Below are 14833 nucleotides of genomic sequence, written 5' to 3'. Positions count from 1 at the left end.
ATATTACCAGATGGGATATTACATGAAAATTTCCTCTGAAGGCAGGGTGTGTGTATATGAGTGTAAAGGGATGGATTGGAAAACAAAACCATAAGGACTATTCATGTCCAGTCACTGTAGCAATGCCGATTCTTCAGACCATAGGTACTAGAGCTCATTATAGTTATGGTGCTGCGTCTCTGGTCCGCTATTTTCTGTCAAGCTTTTTTCAAATGTCGAATTTTGGGGCTCTCTGTGGCACTAAAGTCCAGGCTCTTGACTTAAATCCCATCTTTTCTGCCAAAGGTTGGCCAGTTTATCGTGAATCTGCCACATAACCTGTGTAGCTGGCTGGGAAAGCACTGTTTTTTTGTGAAACATTCAAGAGGTTTGACCAAAAACAAGACAAAGCCTAATGGCACAATAACCACCAGAAATACGTAGTGGTGATGGTACTCGGAGTGATGCAAAAACATTAAAAAGCTACATTTACTGCATTCAGATTCTTTAAAGGTTAATACTTCTTAACAAAAATGTTGACATGGAACTAAAAAGGAAGTGCACGATTGTATTGTTAAAAAAAAAAAAAAAAAAGGATAGGTATATATTTTAGTGCAATGCACCTGTTTTCTTAAAATGTTCTAACGTACATGTGTATTAAAATATACAAGTCCTGCATTTAGTATAAGGTAAACCCTTTATTACATTTTTTTTTTAAATTTGTTTATTTTATTTTTTTTATCATTCATCGGTATACAACATCTGAAAGACTGGGATTCATGAAGTTATATAGTTATAAAAGCTTACATGTATTGCTACAACACAGGTATATATACAAGACAGTTCTCAAAACCTACTTAAAAAAGTTAGGATTATTTTTTATTATTAATAAAAATTCCAAATAATCCAGCCAGCTGATTTGACACTTGTATAAAATTATTTAAAAAACAAAAAAAATTAAAACAAAAGACAAAAATGAGAATATCTGAGGCACTCAAGAAACACAATGCACTTTAAGTTTGTGTTTCTTCTTGAACAAAAATAAGTGTCTTTACTCTAAAATACTTTATTTTGTGGTTATTTAACATGGGGTAATAAGGCCTTCACATTCACTGCCTTGATGCTGTAGAATAGTGGGATACTATTATATTCTCTGGGGGGGAAAAAACCCAAAATCGAAAATCTAGTATTCACTTTTGGACACAATATCAAAAGAAAATAATGTTTACTTTCATAGGTTGATCTCTGGATGGTGTAATGTGTAATGTGTTATTTTAGAGAAATGGAATCTGTGTTTCGTCTTGTAAGGAGAACAACACAATTAACCACACCATAAATTCATGTAGTGGTTCCCTATAAATAAAAAAAAAAAAAAAAAACTATTAAGAGGATTTAAGTCTTTGTTTTAAATACATTACAAAGTGTAGATCTATTTTAGCATGGTACCTGGGAGATGAAGGCCAATATTTCCTTGTGCACAGTGTGTATATTTCCTTGAATAATTGTCCATTACCAGAGATTTATACCATTAACTTTGCTCAGATGATGCAGGTATACTACTAAAAAGTACACCCTGCAGAGGATAACCTCACAGTATGTTACTGCATAGCAGACAAAATATTATAAAAAGGGAAAAAAGGGAAATAAAGAGGAGAAAAAAAAAAAAACAGATGGAAACACATTGTGGTTTCACATAGCAAAGCTTGATGCAGTGTGTGGATTATAAAAAAAAAAACAAACAAAAAAAAACCAGAACAATCCAAAAACACGCATAGCAACATCACTTTTAAAAACGCCAAAGTGGGTACAGTATCATCCTTAGCCAAATAACTTTTTAATGATAATTTCCCTTTAAAACAAAGCTGAAGTTGTTGTCAGAAAAGGCAGGTTTAACATAAAAAAAAAAAAAAAAAAATTATATATATTTATATATTTATATTTATGATTCAAGGCAGTTTTCCACAAATATTCCAAAACCACAAATTCTTCCCCTCCCTCCCACATATTTCTACAAAAATAAAGGGAATATCGCCCTAAGATTTTAATGCTACATTTTCTATACTAGCACACAGCCCTCTGTCAGAGAAAACGGGGAGAGGGTATCTGAAATGTGTAAAGTTCTGTTAAAACAGTGGCTGTTAGCAGAGCCTATATTACAAAGTAGTAGGGCTGGAATTATACTTGATAAACATTTATGTACGGTGGGGGAGAAATTACATACACATTCATATGCACATGTTTACAGAGATATAAAAAAAAATTGACACTATCTGATCACTATTTCTGTCCAGGTGCTTCCAATTACATCCAATATACAAAAAAAAAAAAATATATAACCAACACTACGGAACAGTCCGTTCTTGGCAACGACTTTTTTTTAAATTTAATTTTTTTGTCAGTTCAAATACCGACCCTAAAGTGTGCCCTAAAGTAGCATGCAATATTTATACTGATATGAGGAAGAGGTGTAAATTACTACACTGCAATAGTTCAATGTGGAAAATTATGAAAGAGTAAGGGAGTCAAAAACATTTTGTCGTCACCAAGATCCAGAAATGTTCCATTCTTAGTTATGCTGATTTATAGGTAAACACATTTGCCCCTTTTCACAATCTGGGAATACTGGCCTCTTAAAGAAATACAAATTCTGTGACTCCTAATAAGAATTTAGTAGCTCCTAAGGTTTAATTGTATTTCCCCATGTATTTGAAGGTTCCAAGCTTACCCTAGACATCAAATAGACAAAAATCTACGAAAACAAAATAAAATCACATACGGAGTGGTTCTAAATAATTCTTGCCAACTCCTCTGGCAGAAACAAACCAGAGTAAGCAACATATATGTTATAAGGGATGCATTATTACAGTTGTGAAATCAAAGGAGAGACAGTTCCTAATAGCCTTTGAAAAACCAAAAACAAAAACAGCAACTGGAAGGGTAGAGGTCTACATCCAGGGCTGTGGAGAGGGTGGTGGGGTCTGACAAGGTCTAACATATGTAGGGATACAGAATGGGGGGGCTGAAGATTTGTGGGAAGGCTCTGCAGTGTGGACAGCTAAAATTAAGAATAGGGTCAACGGTAAGGAATTAAACCCCTCATACATTTTTTAGATTTTTTTTTTGTTCTGCATTCTGCATTTTGTTTTATAAAAAAAATTATTGTAGGAAAAAAATCTATTTTGTTCTAAGGTTAAAAACATCTCTCTGATGTCTATCTTTTTTTTTATTCCATTAGTTTTTTTGCTTTTTTTTTTTTTTTTAAAAAGGAAAGAAAAGAAACAAAATTGAGAAAAGGGGGAAAAGTCACTTGTTTTTCTTTTTGAAGTGTAGGCACAAGGTCAGGGAAAAAAAATATCCTTGCTCCCCGATAATATTCAAGGGGTGGAGAGAACACGGGCTTGTTTTCACCACGATACTACCAAATCCATCATCTTTAAATAAGTCATTGCGTTTTCGTTTTTAATTAAGGCAATTTCTCATGACATCTCTCTTCTCCTTTATAGAAGTCCTAAGAGGATATGTCAGAGTAAATTTTTTGTCTTTTCTTTTTTCCTGTTGGAAAATTCCGTCTTGAGAGTCCACATCTCAGGAAAATATAGTCAAGGCCACAAAGACTTTCGTGTCGTGGAGTTTTTTTTTTTCCAAAGAAAGAAAAAAAAAAATGTAAAAAACAAAGTTATAATTGACCCGAAGGAATTGTAGGAAAATGCTCCAGCTTGCAATTTTAACTGTGGAACGAGAAGAGAAAATAAATCAAAACTGGGTTTAGAACAAAATTTGTTTCAGGAAAACAGTATATCAAAGTCACCAAAACAACTTCAGCTTAATGAATGAGTTTTGGTGTATAAATCATGCAACAGTCACTTGTTTTTGCAGCCGTAAGCACATCTACCTGGATGTGACTTGCACAGACTTCGTAAAGATTCATCTAATGTCTACACTTGCTTTATTGCAAATTCTGTTCCTCCATCCTGCTCTCTTAATACTTGCTAGAGCTCCTGCATGTAATTAGAGTTCAATTTACAGAGCAGGAGATAAAAAAATCTAAAAAGTTAACATCTGATTAAAAGGGAAAAGAGTTTTATTTCCATGCAGACTGTCAGTCACAGCCAGGGGAGGTGTGGCTAGGGCTGCATAACTGAAACAAGTGATTTACCTCCTAAATGGCAAATAATTGTGCAGCAAAACTCCAGCCCTCCAGATGTTGCTGAACTATAGCTCCCATTATTCTATGAATGACAGAAGCTGATAACCATGGGAGTTGTAGTTAAAGGGACACTCCAGGCACCCAGACCACTTCTGCCCATTGGAGTGGTCTGGGTGCCAACTCCCACTACTCTTAACCCTGCAAGTGTAATTATTGCAGTTTTTTTTATAAACTGCAATAATTACCTTGCAGGGTTAACTACACCTCTAGTAGCTGTCTACTAGACAGCCACTAGAGGGAACTTCCTGATTTATAGCAAAGATTTTCTTTGCTAGAGCATTGCTGGACGTCCTCATGCTGTGTGAGGCCATCCAGCGTCGCTCAATTCCCCATAGGAAAGCATTGAAAATCTTTTTCAATGCTTTCCTAATGGGGAGCGCTAATGCGCATGCCGACGGAGTCAGTAGGAGGAGCAGCGTGGAGGAGGAAGCAGCGACGAGGGACATCGTCGCTGCCTCAGGTAAGTGACTGAAGGGATTGTTTTCCTGGCACTGGAGTTTTCCTTTAAGCAACATTTGGAGGGCTGGAGTTTAGGGAAGCTTGCTCCAGAGGCATGCTCAATACACAAGAACTGCTTCATTAAACTAAAGTTGATTTGGTGACTACAGTATCCCTTCAATGTTTCAGTGCATCCAGTCCATACTGCTACACAAATTCTATGAAACCGTAAGTACGATCAAGTATAACATATTAAAGCTCATATCTTTGTTTGCATACCTACCTCACATGTGTCCCACAGGGTTGTGAGAGTCCCCCAGACCTGGGTGACCACCAGAAAGCGCCATCTGGGGGTCAACACCTGATACTTTTTCTTCCTCACGCCTCTTCAGACAGGCAGCCTTAGGATTCAGATTCCGCTCTGTATGAGAAAGCAGTCAGTAGGTAGAACTAGGTCTTGAACCAGAGGCAAAAAGCACATATATGAGCTGCGCGCCATGCAACAAATAGGTGGTGGGACAAGTGTGTACAGTAATCAATTGAAAATGACAGATTTTATGAACTAGGGAGTAGAACTTTGGGGAAGGAAAAAAGAAATACAATCAAAAAAGAAATAAATGAATAAAAATAGACAGTGCAAGACCGCTAAAACAAAGCCTAGACGCAAATAAAATAAGCCTATGTTGACAGCACTTGAAATTGTAAATATTAGGAAACATTCTCCCATTTACGGATACTAATTTCACATAAGGGCGAAGAGGTAGGAAACTTAATATTTTTTTAGTGGGATCGTGCCTGAGAGAAAAGGCACATCATTATTAAATAATATGTGGCCGGGGGGATTGGCAACCCGCACCTCAATGAAATTTGTAAAATTTGGATACATTTTTTTTTCTTTATATTGCAGATCCTTTAAAGACCATCTCTAGAATCACTAACACCACATTCCAAAGAACCACGGAGTACAGAGTCTAATTTTCACTAGGGTCTTGAGTCTATTCATGGAGTTTGGAATTAATATAGGTCAAGAGAATGGTATTTAAAGTGGTTTTAAGCAAATTCTTTTTCAAACCAGGGCATAAAGGAAGGCTTCCCTCAGAACCCCATCACTGAAGCAATATGGCAGCTACAAAGCGATCAATCTGTATTGTGAACCGGGAAACGGTTTCAGATTTTACATTTGTTCCAATAACAGTAAGCCCAACGTTATATATTCAGAAACTCCTTACCACAAATCAACTTTACCCCCCACTCTGATGTAATCATACAGGAAAGTGACAAAATAATTTTAAGAAGCACATGCATGGAAAATAAAGATAAGAATGTAATAGCCTAATTGTGGAGAAATATAGAGGATAGATGTGTAGGGTGAGTAAAAATAAATAAAATGTTGAAGTTTATGAGAAAAGGTCCATGGCAGATTATTTCTATAAGTGCTTTTATGATTATAAGGGAGGGGAGGGAAATTGAGTGTTTTTTGCCCTTTTTGTTTGGATGCTATTTATTACCTGCAAATTATGCAGACACAAGCTAAAAAATAAATTAAATTAAGGGAGGCATTCAAAATAAAATCTAAATCTAAAAAGTTGTGCTTGGTCAAACGTCAACTTGCATTTTTTAAATAAACCTTTTGTTCCCCCTCTTTTTAGTCACACTGTAATGGGCACAGGCAAGTTCCCTGACACTGTAAAGGCAAACTAAGCTAACAACTAATCTTGCTGCATTCATCTCAAAGGCAGATATTAGTTTTCCTATAAAACGTTACAAACTCTTATAAAGAATTTGGCCATGAGCGTAAAATCAATATAAAAATGAAATTAACACACTTCGTCAGTCCCCAACTGGCACTGCCTCCAACCAAAGCGTCCTTCTCAAATCCACCAGAAATAGTTGAAGGAGACAAAAAGAAACTTTTGCCTAAGCGGAAAGAATAACGCTACACTAACACACCCTTTAAAGGGATTGTCCAGTGCCAGGAAAATAAACCAGTTTCCCTGGTACTAGAGAATCCTTGAGTGCCCAATGTGCAGCACTGACATTCAGCATCTCCACGCACTGCATGGAGACACTGAACTTTCCTCAGAGATATAGAGATGGTGTTACCAAGCAGTATTGTAAATGTTTCCATTAAAAAGCCTGCAGGGACAGGCAGTAAAAACCCAAAATACTATATGTAGTTGTTCTGGTGACTATAGTGTTCCGTTACTGTAGTACTCACCTACAAAGTTTGCCGTTACTCTGACAGAGGAGTACTTAAAACACACTTTGTTGTTTGGGATACAGTGAAGAGAATAAAATAACCTCTACCCTAAAAATCATATAATGCTGATGTGTGCATGAAGGGAATATAATGCCACCTAGGCAACTAGGGACAGTTATTAACCATCTAACCAGATGTTTGGTGTCTTCAGAAACCTTCAATGGCATTATCTCATTACAACACATTATTCAGTGTTATGCATCGATATCCATCTGTCTATGCAAGCTGAAAGCAGCCTGGCAGGTGCTATAGGTGCACAGTGATAGAAGATGCAGATTTTTCACTCACAGCACATTGCTTGATGATTTGTGAGAAAACAGACATTTTGCGGTAAAAAGGGAGTGTGTCTTGAAAGAAAGCCAAGACAAATGTACCAGTCACTAGAAATACAGTCCATAACAGAGCCATTAGAGAGCTTCAGACGGATACAAAAAAAAATAAAAAATATCCATATATCTAAATAAAAAGTTTCAACCTATGTCATGTGAGTTTGTCGGCATAACATTGAGAGCTTAGAAAGGGGTTTCAATTTAGTTGTCCTGGATTAACTAGGTGAGTTGACAATAAATTGCTAAGATTGTGTTGGTATGATAGAAGTGTAAAAATTATGTTTTGAAGGAAAGGAGATGGAGAGGGCAGGTCAGACCGTCAGAAATGTATGTAATTCATAGATCAAAGATGGCAGACAGGGAAATACAAGAACAGGAGGCAGAGAAGGCAGGGCTGGCAATGAACAGTAGGTGGGTGGAAAAGGTGGGAGGATACCTCGCACTTGCTGCTCCAGGGTCATTATGACCTGCACGGCTTGTTGTAGAATAATGAGTTTGGTTTGGGCCTTGTCCGCTTTCAGATGCATCTGCACCATGCGGCCCAGCTCCTTGAAAGCCTCATTGATGTCACGGACACGCACCCTCTCCCGCGCATTGTTTGACATCCGCCTTTCACGATCTCTCACGTCTTTTTCCTCCACGTTGCTTCCCTCCTCCTTACTGCTGCCTCCACTGCTGGACCCCAGGAGAATGAACGGTTAAATGGGGAAGGGGTGCTCTGAACCCCAATAAAACCTTTCATTGCCAGGGGTGCCAAATTAGTGTCCAAGTATATTATCTATATCTAGATATAGAGCTAAGTAGCACCGTCATGTATACTTGTACACACATGCATTGTATGTTTATAAAGCCATACCTATAAACACAAACACACACACACACACACACACACACCATAGGTTATGGTCAAGTATATACATTCTGTGTGTATATTAAAACCACACATTTCATCTTGTGCACAATGCACAAATATACTTACACATGTGTTTTCGCACCTACATGGAGTATCAAACTACTGTGAACCTGATTAGTGTTAATACTTTAGCCTTTTCTGTTGATAGTGTATATACATGTTCACTTGTTTGATATTTTTAGCATCTATGAGGTACAGACTTTTTTTCTTTTTTTGCTTGAAAATTAGCTTTCTATACCAAGTGGTAAGAAAATTGCTTTCCTCACATGCCACAAGACATGATCAGAAACTCCTCTATTAAAGGACTTTGATGTAAACACAAAAAGTGTATAGTAACAAGATCATGACTATGGGCAAACACTGTGCATGCGGTCTGAGCTAGGACACTATTTGTGGGATTAGTAAAAAAAAATGTCTAAGTTCCCGCACAAAATCAAGGATACTTCACTATTATTTTTGCCATTTGTATAGCGCCACCTTAATCCACAGCGCAATATTATAAAAGGGGGATAATTAACAATAAATCTGACAATTACAACAAGACAATAAATAAGATAACTAGAACAATGCTACATGAACTCTATATTGATGAATAACCTGCTCAAACTAGCATTCAGTCTAAACTTTGAATTTCAGTGAACAAATTCTTAAAGGAGCACAATAGGGTCAGGAACACAAACTTGTATTGCTGATCCTATAGGGTTAAAACCACCATCTAGCCACTCTGCCCTCCTCCCTGCCTGAAGCTGTAACTCTGCATACTGTTTGCCTCAGAAAAACAAGCTGTCTGCTGACATCAGAAGTGGTGGCTTGATCCAATCACAATGCTTCCACATAGGATTGGCTGAGACTGACAAGGAGGCAGATCAGGGGCAGAGCCAGCATGATTCAAACACAGCCCTGGCCAATCAGCATCTCCTCATAGAGACGAATTGAATCAATGAATCTCTATGAGGAAAGTTCAGTGTCTGCATGCAGAGGGAGGAGATACTGAATGTTTGGATGCATTTTAGGCAGCCATGACCCAGGAAGGATCTCTAACAGCCATCTGAGGAGTGGCCAGTGGAGTTATCACTAGGATGTAATGTAAACACTGCATTTTCTCTGAAAAGACTGTGTTTACAGCAAAAAGCCTGAAGGTAATGATTCTACTCACCAGAACAAATTCAATAAGCTGTAGTTGTTCTGGTGACTATAGTGTCCCTTTAACTGTATTTTTTTTCTTCTCCCGAGTAGTTATTTCAGCCCAGATGTTGCAATTCAGATTTAATCTGCTTTTACAAACACACACACCATTATGTTTGTGTGTGTGTGTATATATATATATATATATATATATATATATATATATATATATATATATATATATATATATATATATATACATACATATATATATATATACACACACACACAATTGTGTCGATGTAAAACAGCTGAAATTACTATCTTGTAACATCTTTTTGTTGGAGTAACAGAACTTTGCAATAACAAACTTTCAGGAGAAATAAAAAAATGCTTGTGATGGGTCCAGATCTCCCGAAATCTTGTAATTTGTTAGGACTAATGGCTTACATTGTTTACTCCATTAACATTGTGTAGGAAAGCACTCGCAAAACTTTTAATGATGGGTAATAATTCTTACTGTTTCTATCACATTTAGCCACATAGGTGCTCTTGTACATCATTTTCATTATCCTGAGCAGAAATAGCACTTGTGCAAGTATAGTGCAATACAGAAATTCCTGTGGGAAAGCATTGGATTGGCTGAGATAATAGATTTCTATGATCTCATCCAAGGAGGCTGGGTGAGCTACAAATACCAGCGGTGCAAGGGAGATCAGGAGAGCAAGACTTTTGTTCCCCTTCCTGCAAGAGCTGAGGGCGGTCACCTAGACTGTTCTCAAGTGTTCCCTTAAAAACTGAAGTTCTGCACAGTGCTTAAAGATATCAAATAAGCACTATCACAATCAAAAAGTATAAAAACAGTAAGTAGGTTTACAGTATATATTTTAAATAAATAACAGTGTTGATACATAAACTATTATTATTCGTGTGTACATGTACACGCAAAACAAGTTGTATACATACACAAACACTCACACTGAAATCCACTTACAGACAGGTCAGATTCCTTGCATAAAAGAGTTATAAAGTGAATCTCAAATTGATTTTTAATTATACATAATAATGACCAACCCATTCCCATTTGAATGCTTGGTTAAAATAAATAAATAAATAAATAAAATCCACAACGAGAATGAGATCACTGGGCCTACAATAATTTCTATTAATGTGGCTGGACCACCAAGTCTTCTGTTATATAAATTAAAATGTAAATGTTTATGCATACTATATATTTTATCATAATATTCACTTTATAATTCTGCCCTCAGTAAGTAAGCAAAGGGACCTGTACAGCACCATACACAATCTCAAACATTCTATTCATTTAATGGGCCACCATAACCATCTACACCTTATTGAGGTAGTTATGGTGCAAAGAGTCACTGAGTACACCAACTGGTTCTCTCAGCACTTACAACCAGGACCTCCAGCTACTGCATGGGTAACGTTAAAGTGAACTATTTCATTAGCTATCCAAGTTTTGGTGGCAATTATAGGCCTGTCTTGTGACCTAAAGCCTGATCCCTCTGCTGTGGCTTGGCTAGTGTGGTAATTAACTTCCACTTTAGTTTAACGTTGGGGTGGCAATTGCTGGTCGCAAGTGCCCAGTGATCACAAGCCCATCCTTGCAGCAATAAGATGAATGGGTGTATGGAGGCTTTCAGTACTGCATTAGCCAAGTTGTAGAAGAGGGGCCAGGCTCTATGTGGCAGGAGAACATCACTTTTTGTCAGGTCACTTGAAAACTTTTCGACAAACCAGGGGAATGGCACCCACACAATCTATTCCATAACCAGTTAGAGAGCTAGCTATAGGGCTGGGGCAAATAGGTAGTTTCTACATTTGGAAACTCCAATGGATAACACGCCAGGAAGAGCTTTAGACACACTGATAAATATCCTGTTCCATCCAGAGCAAAAAGGAATTGGCTTGGGGGAGGAAGACATCAATGGCGCATTCTGAGCGAAAACAGCTGTGCATCCAAGATTGTGGTTTTATTTTTCTGTGGACAGTATGTTGGGGGACACACACATTAAAACAAACACCGACCCTTTTTTAAAACTATTGGAAAAAGCCACAACTGTATGATGCATCTGCATGATCACTTACAGCAAACACAAACACTGTGTACCAATACCAACACACACTAAACAAAAACACTAACAAAGGGGAAAATTTTGTTTTAAAAGGATAGCATCATCTAACTTAAAACTTATTTACAATGCCTGGCTGGGGTCCAATAGCATTATCTAAACACATCAATAGAAAAAAATATCCCAAAGTTTCTAGCATATGTGTGTATACTAGGAATTGTAGGATTCAGCTACATTTGTAATATTTACTCCTACGCAGTAAGTTAAACCAAATGCAGACAAAACAAAAAACAAAGCAAAATAATAATTGTCTTGTTCTATAGCTGCACTACCAAACCTCAACATAGAAGTACAAAATTAATCTCTATAAGGTGACACCATGTCATACTTGACACAACAAATGCCTGGCTTATAATATAACCATTAAAAGACCACTCCAAAGAACATAACCAATACAAATAGTGGTGCCAGGGTGTCCTCCGAGGGTAAGTAGGAAAACCATTTGAGAGAGGTTAAACAATTTGACTGGGATCTGATGGGCTTTATTGAGTGCAGTGTAGGGTCAGTTCATTGGCAGAGTACCAATTGAGTGCTCTGACTTAATTACGGTAACTAAGCACTGCTTTGATGAGGTCTACCATCCAGAGAAGAGGTGGTAGCGGGCACCTGGTGAACCTCAAGTTTGCAAGGACTTTTGAAACAGTTCATCTTTTTACTCTGGGAAGCAATCAGGGAACGCTTGGCTCCATAATCACTACAGCAATCTGTAGTGGTTATGGTGCTTGGAGCTTCCCTTTAACAGTATTTTGTTGATCCAGGAAAATATCTAGTTTCCATTAGTCAAGTCGAAATTTCCCAAATGCTGCAGAACAGAAAATCTCGAAAGATTCTATCTTCTCACCCAACAGTTCTTTGTAATGTGACATACATAAACATACGCACACTATAACCAGTAAAGGTTAATGTGTAGGAGGAACAGTCAGCTGAATTCAATATTCTAAACTAAAACACTATAAAGTGTAGGTGTAAAAATGTACACGCTTTCCTTACACTTCCCCATTCTGTCATGCAAGGAGTGCATCCCGGACCAACTTTAGTATGGTTTTTCATTTGTAAATCAAGTTTGGGGCAGCATGTAACAGCACTTCAAGTTCCACTGAGCTGTCGACTTGAAGGAGCAACAAGTGCAAGGTCAGTTTGACAGGGTGTGGAGAAGAGGGGAGCAAGGACGAAGGGAGCTGGGGTTGCAGGCTGTCTGTGAGGAAAGGAAATGACAGGTCTGGAATGGGTAGGAAGGTTTGGGAGAGAAAAAAAAAAGTAGAAGATGAAGTGATGTAGACAGGATGAAATAAAATTATACTTTTCCCTTTGTATAAAGACTTTTACAAAAGGTAGGAAGCAGAGACTGAAAATAACCAGCTCCCCCTTATGTGAGCGGTCAAAATAACAGATAGTTGTGGGAGAGGTGCCCAAACACCTCACCAAAGTTAAACAGATTCTAAGCACAAAGCAAGATTGCAGAGAGCGGAAGATATACCCTCAAAAAGCTGACGAGGCAAAAGCATGCAGAGTCTGCAAAACACACACAAGGGCGCCATATACATTTGTATGCTGTGTCTTTTGCGCACCAGAGGCTGTTAGTCCTTTCTTGCCAGTAGGCTTTGTCAACAGGCCTCAGTCTCTTAATGCTGATTATTATAAAATTAATTTCAGACTATTGGAAAAATTTCAACCCAAATAGATGTGTTTTTTGTATTTCGGCAGACAGAGGAACATTAAATGAGAAATTTAATGGTTAATATAGATGGAATAAGTAGTTTAACAAAATAAAACAAACAAAAACGAACTCCTCAACAATAGAAAGATGAAGGTATAAAGTTCAACTATCTTTGTAAGTTTTAGTTTGTAAACTGTGAATAAAGAAAGGACACTACTATTCAGAGAGTCTTCTTTCCCGTCAGGCTAATAAAAGTCATGAGACCAAGGGAATGTGTTCAATGTAATGAATATCATGCAGGACATGCAAGACCTTAAGCACACACCCCCTAATACATCCCAAAACAAAGCAAAAAAGAACATTACAATACATCGCAAGCAAGAAGGGGTAGGAAAATATACATGCGTTGTCCAGAAGCAAGGCTGTAGTAGGAAGGGAAACTGCATGTATATCTCCGGGTTGAAGGGGAGAGAAAGAGGAGGTGGAGTGAGGGAGAGACAGACAGATCCGTGCCCCACCACTCTCCCCGTGGTCCCACTCACCTCGCACTTGCTGCTCCAGGCTTAGTATGACAGAGACGGCCTGGTGCAGGATCAGAAGCTTGGTCTGTGGCTTTTCACTGTTAAGGTGCAGCTGGCACATCCTTCCCAGTTCCTTAAATGCCTCGTTGATGTCCCGCACACGAAGTCGCTCACGAGCATTATTAGCCACCCGTCTTTCCTTCTCACGCTCTGCTTTTTGCTCTGGTGGAAGGTTATCGTCGTCTTCGTCGTCTTCGTCTTGACTGAGGGGGAGGGTTGATTAGGATTGCAAGGGGGAATTGTTGGCATCAAGGGTAATTTTAATAAATCTATATTTATATATACACACACACACACACACACACACACATACACACACGCGCACACATGTATACACACGTGCAACTTTTTTTTACATCCAAATACTTTCTTGGCCCACATTCCAATTAGTGTGATTTAGATTGCAAGCTCTGTAGCCCAAGGGAATAAAAATGTATATACTTGAACATAACTCAAAAATATTTATCATAACATCCACCCACAGTGCAAAACACCCTCCTCCCTCCTAGACCCCCAGAGCTCAATGAGACCTGTTGATTGAGCAGCGTGTCCGACTTCTCTGTGACTTTGATTCCTTCTTCTCGTCATCTGACAGATCTGCCACCGACCTGTTCTCTTCATCCTCTTTACTCTCTCGCTTAATATCGGCCATAGCACCTACCACTGACCTGACCAAACCAGGAAGCCCTGAAAAAAGATGATCAGAGTTTAAAATACACTTTCATAGACGACCTATGCATACACTCATGGTACAGAATGCCGCACTGGTAAATAAATAGACTATATGTGTGTAAACTGTATCCTTGCCAGGGGACACTGTGATGGCAAATTATGAGACCTGCCCAATGGTGTATATTGTTAAATATATATTTAATTTTAAATAGTTGACCACACTCCATGAAAGAAACACTGCATATCAAAAGTATGGATTGTGCAAGTCCCATAAACTTATCTGTAACTGCCAAAGAAGTAAGAAGTCTATTTAAGCAATCTCAAAATAATTCAGGAAGGTGTAGTAGACAAAGTAAGGTTATTTTAAAATTCTAGAACAAAATTCACAAACAAACAAAAAAAATTGCAACATACAGCAAAGATTATGCACTAAACCAGGAATCGTGGATTATGGACTTTGTTATGGGTTGCTTATATCAACTTCTGTCCCTGTCTGTATGTAACCTGGTGTGCACA

At 38.0% G+C, this 14833-nt stretch overlaps 1 protein-coding gene across 6 annotated transcripts in view; it reads right to left on the bottom strand.

Annotated features, from left to right (window-relative positions):
* Nucleotides 1–657: 657 nt before the first annotated feature.
* TCF3 (transcription factor 3) overlaps nt 658–14833 on the bottom strand; it is an 81155-nt gene continuing 66979 nt past the window's right edge. For 4 of the 6 annotated variants that reach the window (XM_063455897.1, XM_063455898.1, XM_063455900.1 and 1 more), the window contains 4 exons: nt 14176–14332; nt 13607–13848; nt 4908–5045; nt 658–3707 (listed from right to left, as the gene is read on the bottom strand). In XM_063455897.1, coding sequence (XP_063311967.1) covers nt 4909–5045; nt 13607–13848; nt 14176–14332 — 536 coding nt within the window. In that variant the 3' untranslated portion in view covers nt 658–3707; nt 4908. Of the gene's footprint in view, nt 3708–4907; nt 5046–7649; nt 7889–13606; nt 13849–14175; nt 14333–14833 lie in introns of all 6 variants that reach the window. The other 2 variants (XM_063455901.1, XM_063455902.1) reach the window with 2 other exon arrangements.

This window comes from Pelobates fuscus, chromosome 5, assembly GCF_036172605.1.
Source record: "Pelobates fuscus isolate aPelFus1 chromosome 5, aPelFus1.pri, whole genome shotgun sequence".
Taxonomy (NCBI): Eukaryota; Metazoa; Chordata; class Amphibia; order Anura; family Pelobatidae; genus Pelobates; species Pelobates fuscus.
This window is presented reverse-complemented; position numbering and strand designations above follow the sequence as displayed.